The sequence below is a fragment of the Podarcis liolepis genome (assembly GCF_965112155.1).
Source record: "Podarcis liolepis genome assembly, chromosome: 7".
Lineage (NCBI taxonomy): Eukaryota > Metazoa > Chordata > Lepidosauria > Squamata > Lacertidae > Podarcis > Podarcis liolepis.
The window spans coordinates 63,358,175-63,369,416 of record NC_139561.1 but is presented as its reverse complement, the minus strand read 5'-3'; the positions used below and the strand labels follow the sequence as shown (position 1 = coordinate 63,369,416).

General features: G+C 47.4%; 1 protein-coding gene across 2 annotated transcripts; it reads left to right on the top strand.

The window, feature by feature from the left end:
* The first annotated feature begins 2,898 nt into the window (after nucleotides 1-2,898).
* On the top strand, nucleotides 2,899-10,453 carry LOC310710656 (platelet-activating factor receptor-like). 2 transcript variants are annotated; one of them, XM_083511666.1, is made up of 2 exons: nucleotides 2,899-3,460; nucleotides 5,658-10,453. In XM_083511666.1, exon 2 carries the CDS (start codon nucleotides 5,665-5,667, stop codon nucleotides 6,667-6,669), a length of 1,005 nt encoding a protein of 334 aa, XP_083367792.1. In that variant the 5' UTR covers nucleotides 2,899-3,460; nucleotides 5,658-5,664; the 3' UTR covers nucleotides 6,670-10,453. The 2 variants fall into 2 exon arrangements, with proteins under 2 accessions (XP_083367792.1, XP_083367791.1); XM_083511665.1 differs by having other exon boundaries at nucleotides 2,899-4,032.
* The last annotated feature ends 789 nt before the right edge of the window (nucleotides 10,454-11,242 follow it).

Below are 11,242 nucleotides of genomic sequence, written 5' to 3'. Positions count from 1 at the left end.
ATTCTGCAGTTCTGTGATGCTCTTTTTGTGCCTTTCCTTTGATGAGAAGAAAGGAGAGAGGGAGGATGAAAAGCTAAATGCCAAAATGGGACATGGGAGGGACAAGTCTACTCACTTCTGCTCACCAGATGAATGTGTGTGCATGCATGGAAATAAGAGGAGCTTCCTTTGCTGGGATCCCACACTTTGGTTATTCAGCTTTCCAGGCACTGTACTGTTAAACTTTGCAGGATATAGTGGGCGACCTAGATGCTTTTGTTTGCAGAGATCCTTTTTTCCGGTGCTGATTCATATCCTCTCCCCATTTCTTTGTGCTCTGTTCTGCTGACAATCCCGCAATGCAAGTTCTGCCAAGACAAGAGCAATTGTGTATCTGCAACATGCATTGTGGGGGATGGGGCTGAAGTGGGGAGGGAACCAAGCACCACCCCAGAAAGTGTGTCATTTTGGGGAATGAGAGGGAGGAAAAAAATTATCACAAAGGTTTAAAGGACTGTGGCTGATTCTTTTTAAAGGCAACATTGTTTCTTCTATTTTCAGGTGGTGAGTGGCATTTTTTATGTAGCCCAAAACAGCTCCATGGGCACAAGAGAAAGATATCAGTAGGTTTGGGAGAACCTCAAGATTTGTAGAAATAAAAAGGGGGAAACCTAAAATCAACAACAGTGAGAGAAAGGCCTGCATTCTGCCCTGAGGATGCTACAATCAACGTTTTTGCCTCGTGGGGGTCATGTGCTACTGTATTTTAATACTTTGTTGGAAGCCGCCCAGAGTGGCTGGGGAAACCCAGCCAGATGGGCGGGGTATAAATAAATTATTATTATTATTATTATTATTATTATTATTATTATTATTATTATTATTTGCAGCTGGGCTCGCTTCCTTGAGCCAGCTGCCACTATTTGCCCTGCAGGCAGCACAATGCATTGGCAGCCCTGCTACTCCTCTTGCATTGTGTGTGATGTGTGAGGGGTAGATGAACACTGGGTTGGACTCATTGGCCTCCTGGTGTCCCCCCAGCCCTAGCAATGCCACTCTGACTCCTGTTTCCTTTGGGGAAATCCGCTTTACATACATGCACAGGTGCACTGCCCCACGGCCAGCTGCTGTCTGCACAATTGCGAGGGTTAACCTCTGACAGGGAGGGTTGTGGGTGTGGGGAGAAAGATAGAGGGAGGCCACGGGGGAGGGGGGCAAATCAAGACTCGCACATCAGAGAGAACACAGCAGGATTTCTTGGCACCGTGGGAGCAGGGAATACAGACCACCATGGAAGGGTAAGAAGGTTACTTGGAAGAGGCTTGGAGTTTTTCCTGGGTTGGCAGGGAGGTGCCAAGGATGTGCTGGAGGCTGGTCCATTAGGGAAAACGAGGTGCTGCCCCACCAACCTTAGTCTGCCGTCAGGCAGCCCCCACCTGCCTTCCTTCTGGGGATGCAGGAGAAATTCGATACAGTTGGCCTTGAAAGGCAAATCGACTTAATTCCCAGTTTCTGAAACAATATGTGAACCAAAGCGCAGCCATCCTCCAAAAGGCGCACTTGTCCGAATTTTGCAATGCGGTTTTCCAGCCAAAGAAGTGTGTACAAAAATGCAATTGCTGTGCATAAGAATGGATACATCGGGGAAAATAACATACACGGAAGGAAAATTGCATAGCAAAAAATGTGAATGTTAGGAGAAATGGAGACTAAAATGCTGGTGAGTTTTCTTGAGGTCCCACCCCACCAAACTGATGAAGAAATGTGGAGAACTGAATTTAAGAGTAGGAAAATAAGAACCTGAGAGAAACCAAAACCAACAGACTTGTCCATGCCTAGAGTGAGACTTGAGGTTTTCCTGGGTCAGCAGGATGGTGCGAAGGAGCAATGGTGGATGGTCCATTAGAATGAATGGGGTGCTGCGCCACCAACCTCACTCTGCCCCCAGCCAGCCCCCACATGCTTGCCTTCTACTTACAGCCAGTTCCAGGGATGAAGCGACCCACCAGCTTGTTCCTCCTGGGGCCCCTCCAGCCTGCTCTTTTATTTTGGGCATATTCTGCAACAAGTTACTGACGCAACTAAAATGCATCAGGTGGATTTATTCTGCATTAGTTTGTTCTGTATTGCTTCCCCAATGCAGGAACAAACAATACTAAATCATCATGAACGTGCAAAAAAAAAAGAAAAAAAAAAAGGATGCATGTGTATAGTCTCATTGTTGTAGAACTCAGCAGGGAGTAGAATGGGAAGCAAACTAGAACTACAGTGGTACCTCGGGTTACAGACGCTTCAGGTTACAGACTCCGCTAACACAGAAATAGTACCTCGGGTTAAGAACTTTGCTTCAGGATGAGAACAGAAATCGTGCAGCGATGGCGCGGCAGCAGTGGGAGGCCCCATTAGCTAAAGTGGTGTCTCAGGTTAAGAACAGTTTCAGGTTAAGAACAGACCTCCAGAGCGAATTAAGTTCTTAACCTGAGGTACCACTGTAGTTGGCTCTGCCTGTCATTGGCTCTGGTGCCACCTACTGTTGGCCTCCCTGCCTTCTGCCCTATGGGGCACCAGCCACCACTTCCAAGGAGAAAGCACTGAAAGATTTTTGGAAGAGTCAGCTGGGCCAACTGGGGTGAAGTGGGCTATTGGAGCTGCAAGGATTTGCCTGGTTGTGTGTCTAGTTATTGAGTTGAAGGGAGGTTTATAGCCCCAGGTGCCGTTTCAGATGCTAAAGCAGCCATCACCAGCCTTGGTTTCTTAAGCATTCCCAGGGTCCCTTCCAAGTCTACAAATCTATGATTCAATGAAAAGGGGATTTGACAAAATCACAGAGGACCAAGCTAGCATTAGCTGTCATGCTTTGTCCCCTGCCTTGAGGACACCTCTGCAGCCATGGTAAGATGAAGCCACATGTGCACATATGCAGAGGTTTATAACTTTCTGGCAGACAAAACGTAGCTCCCATTTGAACTCGAACTGTGCTTTCATCCCCCGGAAAAGCTGCCCTCCTCAAGACCCATGCTCAGTCTCATTTTAAAGATCTCAACCATCTCATCAATTAACCCTTTGTAATGGGAATCCCCCCATGAGACCCCACACCCTTTTCGCTTTGAAGCCCAGCTCCCCTGACCCTGCATTTTTACATGTTGAGCCAACAGAAGAAAACAAAAAACCCTCCCAGCTACTTTTGCGCTGCCAAAGCTGGATTTTCAAAACTTTTGCGAATACTGTAAATCGACAACTGTTTCCACCTGCCTGCTCTATCCCTGCAGTGTTTTGCCCAGCTGGTATCGAAATGACTCAGTTGTGATAAATAACCACAAAAAATGATGACAGTCGTTTGCTAGCATGTTGCAGAAAGCTGGGCTTTAAGTGGGCTTCTTGTGCATGGGTAGTTTGGCTTGCTGGAAGCAGAGGCAGAAAGGCAGATTTGCATCGAGACACACTGTGCTACGCTCACCAGGATTTTGACTGCATTTGCTGGGTAAGAATGGAACCTAAGCTGATTTAGGAGCGCCGATCTCTGCTCTGGAAAGATATCGACTCTGCCCTGGAGCTCATTTCTGTGCAATAGATTCACTGAATTCCCCAACATTTTTTATTGTCCGGGCTCCTCTGCAGCTTGACCCAAATAAATGTTGCAGGTGGTATTGCATGGTAACTCCATGGGGGGGAGGGATGGGGGGGGGAACCCCTCCACCTGCTCAAGATCTACATGCCAAACTGTTGCTAAAGGCACAGGAGCAAGGACAGTGAGAAAGGTTTGGCAACCTCTAAGATCCATCAACTATAACTGGGACCAATTCAGACTGCTTCTTATTTAGCTTTTATTTTATTGTTTTAGTGTTATGTTCACTCAGGAAGGCTTGATATGGAATGTTAGAGGGATCTTGGAAAAATGATGCCTGTGATTTTCTCCAGTGTGAGTGTGCTCAGGTGTGAGCAACTAGGCAAAACGGCAGAAGACACCAGTCTGGTTCCAAATTATTTCATTCTGTTGTGGTTTCCCTTGCAGAACTGTATGGCAGCAAGAAACAATCACCCCAAATCTATTTGGTAAAATGCTGGCTAATTCATGTTTGTGTGTAGGGCCAGTTTAGTATAAAGCATTTTGCTAATGAAGAACTAGGTATTTTTTCTGTTAAAATGTCTGTGTGTCAGGTGTATTTGTTGTGTTTTTTAACCTCCTTATTGAAAAGTCAAATCAACTTTCTCTCCACTACACCAGACAAGAAACAGTTGATGATGTTATTGGTGGGAATGTGTGTGTTCGTGTGTGTGTGTGAAATAATAATTGAGCTACTATTAAACCCACAACTACCTTTCTTCAACCTCGATGGGGTAATTTTCAGCTGGATTTTTTTTGCAAGAATAATATACCGTATTTTTTGCTCTATAACACTCACCAGACCATAACACGCACATAGTTTTTAGAGGAGGAAAACAAGGAAAAAAATATTCTAAACGAAATAGTGGATATATGATTTTTGTGGTTCCTGCTGTGGCCACAGACATGTGATCTGAGAGTGAGTTTGGAGTAGCCCAATGCAAAAATCCTGAGGATCCATGTGGATCCATGCTTTGTAACCACGGAGGAGGGAAGGAAGGGGAACTATGGATCCTCTGCTCACGACTGCAGCAGATCCCCCCCGCCACCCGCAGGCATTCGCTCCATAACACGCACAGACATTTCCCCTTACTTTCTAGGAGGAAAAAAGTGAGTGTTATGGTGCAAAAAATACGGTATATATTTGAGTTTGACATCCACAATTTCAATTCCCACTTTGCCCCTAGTTCCCCGTTGTTCTGACTCAAGGAAAATAAACCTTGAACTACTTTTTGCTTTGATTAGCCGATCCATGCTTTGGATTGCATTTCCTTTTTCTCTGCCAAAGTTGGGGAGGAGAGAGAGAGAAAAAGAGAGCGGGAGGGAGGGAGGGAGAGGAGATTTCACCAAGCTAAATGTTTTAGCTCCTCCCGGCAGCTTCAGCTGTGCTCTGGCTTGGCAGTGAGACTCGGATAATAACAGGTGAACTGTGTTGGGAGCTGGCGAGGCACGGGACTTTCCGGCGCTAAGCCCCGGCAGCTGCTGGCTGGAGCCAGGAGCCATGTCTCCACCAAAGGGTGGAAGCTCTCGGAGGCATCTCCTTGCAGCTGTGCTACCCTTTCCTCCAGAAGAAACTTCCAAGCATCAGAGCAGCGTGCTGGAAAGAGAGAGTCAGACTTCCTGGAATGCAAGTGGGCTTTTCCTGTGCTTAAAACTTTCTGAGGATTATTGCAGTGTGTGTGTGTGTGTGTTGGCTTCTTCAGTCTTGCCTATCTTGCTCATCCCTTTTCTGTCTGTGCCCATCCATCCATCCATCCATCCATCCATCCATCCATCCATTGCCTTGATCATCCATGTACTAACTAACCCACCATGTCCTTTTACTAAGAAAGTGTTTTGTCCATCATTCATCCATTCACTAAAAAAGTGTCCTGTCCATCATTCATCCATTCAGTTGATCTAGCCATCTACCCACACTATCCATCTGCAAAGTGTTTCCCACCCGGCAGCCATAAACACCCACAAACTGGTGTGCCACATTCTCCATCTCCCTATCTGCCCCCTTCATTTCCTCATTGATTTTGCTTTGTTTTGGTCTGATGACGAAACTCCCTCCTTTCTCTTCTTCTGGCAGCATTGGGATGAACAACTCCACCACCTCCGGGCTGGTGGTTGGCCAGTGCCGGCTCAACGACCCTGTGCAGTTCATCCTGGTGCCGGCCGTCTACTGCCTTGTGTTGTGTGTGGGACTCCCGGGCAACGTGGCGGCCTTGCTGGTCTTCTTACAGAGTGGACGGGTGAGGAAGGCTATCCGCATCTACCTCATCAACCTGACACTGGCGGACATCTTCTTCAACCTCACGCTGCCATTCTGGATCCCTTACTATCTGGCTGAGGGGCATTGGGAGCTGCCGGAGGCCTTCTGCCGCTTGGCTGGAGCCACTTACTACTTGGCTACCTACAGTGCTATGGCCTTCATGACGCTCATCAGCCTGAACCGCTACTGTACTGTTGCCAAGTTGGAGATGGCTTTGAACAGGCCCTTGGGGGCACTAGTGGGCTGCGCTGTGGCCTGGCTGCTGTGCTTTGCCTGCGCAGTCCCCTCCTTGCTGACCCAGCAGACCTACCAGGTGGAAGCGATTAGCATGAAATGCTTTGAACAACACTCGGGGAGGAGGAGTTATGCCTGTGCCATGGTGGTTCTGTTTGCAGCCTCCTTCCTGGTTGTGTTAGGGGCCTACATGTCCATCATGAGATCTCTCTCGGCCTCAGCCGGCACCTGCCAAGGTGGGCACCGCCGGCGGGCACGTGCCATGGTCCTGGGCATGCTGCTGGTGTTTGTGGTCTGTGTGGCGCCCTACCATCTTTCTCTGGTTCCCTGGGTGGCTGACCGCATGGCCAGTTCCTTCTGCAGCCCTCCGTCTTTCTTGGACAACCTGCACATGTTGAGTGTGGCTCTGTTGAGCCTCAACAGCTGCATCGACCCCCTCATCTATTGCTTCTCCATCAAACGCTTCCGGACTGATTTGTGGACGATGGTGCGGAAGGTCATACGCTGCCTCCCACTCCCCTCAGCGGTGCCGCCGCCACCACCAGAAAACAGATCTCCACCCAATATTCGGTCATCATCCTTAACTTCCTCATAGCTGGAGTGAAGGTCCTTTAGATGGAACTATCTCAACCTCCCTTTCCATCATTTGGACTTGATGTTTTTGAATTTGATATTGCCTACAGACCTCTTTTTGACCAGACTGTGGCTTGCAAATACCAACCATACTGTTCCAGTAAGAACAGTTTCCCTGTCTATCATCCACATGGAATTCATGAGGTTGAAAGGGGGTTGGGTTGGCAGAGCTTATACAACCAGGTTTTTCCAACCATGGTCAAATCAAGTGATCCACAACTGGTGCAGAGGTAAAGCACAATTTTAAAAGGATCACACAGAAATGGCTGGAAATGGGAACAGACAGTGAATGACCTGGCCATAGCTGTAAAGCTCCAGTTAATAGGTTATTTTCCTGGATGGCTTCATCATTTTAGTTGAGTGGTATGCAACCTTCAGCCTGCAGGCTGAAACAGGCCTTATCAGATTTCCCCATTTGGCCTGTAAGGCTGTTTTGGCCAAGCCCCACCAAGCTGCCTGATACCCACCTGATGTCATATATCAGGGCTGGGGAACCTCTGGACCTTCAAATGTTGTCGGCTGCCAATTCTCATCAGCCTCAGCAATAATGGTCAATGGTTAGGGATGATGGGAGTTGTAGTCTAGCAACAACATCTGGAGGGCCACAGGTTCCCCAACCTGGTCATAGAGGTGTGGGATAAATAAAGATGCAGTTGAGGTTCGTTGTTGGTTTTTTTGCAGGAAGTGATGATCAGCTGATCAGTGGTACTTGCAAATCCCTGTGCACTGACCTCCACATGCACCAATCCTCAGCGATTGCTGGGGCTTTCAGCGTGCTGTTTGTGGGACTTTGGAAGCCCTGTGCCTTTGCCTCCACCGTTGAAACTATGCAGGCAGAAACGGACCACGTGTTGTTGTGATGTCAGATGATTGACAGGTGGGCGGCCCCAGCCACCTGTCAGATTTGACCCATGAGGATTGAGGGGGATAAGAATCTGGTGGCTGGAACCAATGTCCCAACCCCTGTTTTAGGTTGGAAGTTGGCAAATAGGGGGATGATGACAAATGTGCTGACTCTTCGTTGGCCGGATATGGTTCAGGGTGTTCCAGATGCTGACATAGGAACATAAGAAAAGCCTGCTGGACTCTGTACTGATTGCCCATCTAGTCCAGCATCCTGTTCTCAGCCAGATGCCTCAAAGGGAAGCATGCAAGTAGGACCTGAGCACAAGTAGCCTCTCCCCTCCTGTATTTCCAGCAACTGGCCTTCAGAGGCGGAGTGGAGGCAGAACATACTCACTGTGACTAGAAGCCCTTGGCAGTCTTATCCTCCATGACTTGGCCTAATAATGGAGGTCCTCCACCCCTGAAGGCCACCCTCCACTTCCCCCTCTCCCTTTACATTAACGTCCTTTTACTGTTCACAGACATTGCTCAATGAAGCATCTCCTCCCGCACATCGCACCATCTCTGCCTGGGTCAGCTCCTCTTGTTTCTTCAGCCTCCCCAGAGTCGGCTTCTTGCTTCCCTCCCCACAACTTGCTTACCTGCTTTGACTTTTGAAAATGAACTCCAGCTTGCTTTTCTGGCTTTCAGTGGTGCCTCACCCACCAAGCATCTTGCCTTGGCTTGGCCTACTCTCTGAAGGAAGGCCAGACTGAAACTTGCCGGTGCTTCACAGATTAAAAATGTAGAAAGGACCGAAACATTGTCTTGGCCTGCTGTATGTGGAGTTGTCAGCTTTTTAAACATACCCTTATTGCTGTGCCTTTAATCTCAGACCAGATCACTGCCACAGGTTTTACCCAGACATTCCTCCTGACTGAGCCTCCTCTTTTAATTACTGTACTGTGTTGTTTTAATGAGATCGTTTTATTGCCTGTTTTATTTATTTATCTATCATTACATTTCTATCCCGCCATCCCCCGCCCCCCCCAGGACTCAAGGTGGCGTACATCATTCTCCCCCTCCCCATTTTATCCTTGACAACAACCCTGTGAGGTAGGTTAGGCTGAGAGACAGTGATGAGCTGAAAAGTCACCCAGTGAGCTTCAATGACTGAGTGGGGATTTTTGAAGCCTGGTTGGCCAAGTCCTAGTCTGATACTGTAACCACTATGCCACACTGTCTATGCAGGTTTCTATTCCAAGGTTTTGAGTGGTTTTCATATTTCAGTGTTTGAATTGATTTGTGTACTTGTAAACCACCAAGAAGCCTATTTTGACATTAACCAGTATATACAGTGGTACCTCGGGTTACAAACTCTTCAGGTTACAAACGCTTCAGGTTACAGACTCCGCTAACCCGGAAGTAGTAACTCGGGTTAAGAATTTTACTTCAGGATGAGAACAGAAATCACACAGCGGTGGCGTGGTGGCAGCGGGAGGCCCCATTAGCTAAAGTGGTACCTCAGGTTAAGAACAGTTTCAGGTTAAGAACAGATCTCTGGAACAAATTAAGTTCTTAACCTGAAGTACCACTGTAATGTAATCATGAGAAAAAATGTAATTGCTGGAGCTCCTGCTACTATTGAAGGCACAGCTACAGGGAATGGTTGAAAAGCTGGCAACTCTGGCTGTAGATATCCACTTTTTTTTTGGCAACAGACAGTTGTGTGCTGGCTCCTCCTGAAGCAGGAGGTGGCAGTAAACTGACCATGAGCACATTTCCCTTCCCCCCACCCTTTTAAAAAAAGCATCAATGAAAACAGGGGCAAGATACAGCCAGGGACACATACCAGTGAATAAACACTTTCCCACACCAATGGGGACAATCGGTGGGTGGGTGTGTACTCCTTAGAGTGGCAATTGATCCATCACCAAAAAAGAAAGAAAGAGGACAAAAGAGGATACAGATTTGCATAAAATTTGCATGTGCTAATTTATATGTACAGATGCAAACTTAGAAATGATTACTGTAATTTAAATAGAAATACAGTTCATCTCTCCATAGTAGGGAAGACTGTGACCAGGTGTCCTCTGTGCCTGCCTGCTCAGTCTGTTGTCCAAATGCTGATGGTGGTGGCTGGCCAACTCTGAGGCCTCTCTTGCTCTCCCTCCTTATGGTTCTTGTATCGTTAAATCATTCCTGGACTGGACACCCCTTCCATTAAAGCAGTAGTCTTCATCTGGGGACTTGTTTCTTAATTCTGTACCGTCTATTTGCTCGCTGCTGCTGCTGCTGCTGCTGTAACCCACCTGAGATCAGGCCATGTCCCACCAGCTGAAGACCAATGAAACAGAGGACGGTTTCAAACAGACGACTGGCAGCCCTTCCAGTGGAGGACCGTCCTCTGTAAAGTTGGACATGGGAGCCACCCTGATCCCATAGAAGAACATGGGACTTCTCCAGTGCCAGATTTTATTTATTCACTCTGGCCTTTTGAACAGTTCTCCATAATGTCTGCAGTGCCAATCATCTTTCCTCAAGCCAGCGGCAGACAGACCACCTAGGAGAAAGGCCACTGCTCAGTGGTTAAACACCTGCTTTGAAGGCAGGAGCCCCCAGGTTCAATCGCTGACATCTCCAGGTGGAGCTGGGAGGGAACCCAGGCTGAAATCCCAGAGAGCCAGTCAACAAAGACAAACGCTGAGCTAGATGGACCCATGGTCTGATTCAGTATAAGGCAGCTTATTACGTCCCTATAAAATTCAAATAAGAAACCAGAGAGCCACGATGTCAAAGGTTGACCAGGCCCCTCAGCATGCCTCCCAAGCAATGCTCTGGGCCTGGAGTAATCAAACAGTAATTATTTTAATTCTTCTTATTAATTCTTCTTCTTCTTAATAATAATAATAATAATAATAATAATAATAATAATAATAATAATATCATAATCATCAGTATTGTTTCCATTACGGCTAAATTTCATTACAATAAAAATGGAACCACATGTCACAGTCACTGTACAGTAGTTTGTTTTGTCTTAACGAGTGGAAAGCCTTCTGCTTCTAGGCACATTGCTAAGAACTAAGAAGTGGACAGAGGCTGAGATCGAGAGAAGACCGCCTCTCGGTTCCCTGGCATGGCATTGAGAAGACAGGCCGGGCACCAAGTGTCGGAGGTGGGTCGCCATCCCTTCGTGTCTCTAAGCTACAGGCAGATCTCAGCACGGTGGAGGCCCCGATTCCTGGGAGAAGCTCCTGAGATCCACCTATTTTTCAACAAGTTACTAAGACATGAGGTTGTTGTGGAATTCTTCCCACTGACTGGACAAGACTTGGCCCAGGGGGTTGAAAAGATTTGGGTGCACATCCCACTGGGATGTCCTCCTGCACTGAAATGATGGTGCAGTCCCCATTCATTTCAGAGGGACTCATGGAAGAGACATTCTTTGTGGGTTGTGCCCATAATAACTAAGGTTGTTTGGGATATATAGATAGAATCCTTAAAAAAACAAAAAACCAAGGGGGGGGGAAAACACTTTATGATAACTTTCATAGTTGATACAGTCATGGCTAATAAAATTAACATGTTGGATCTAGACTTCTCCATGCATGCTGCAACTGCGTGTACCCTCCCAATGTGTCAGACCACAACTCTTGTCAGCCACAACTCTTGTCAGCCACAGCTGGCATGACTGGTGATGGGAGTTG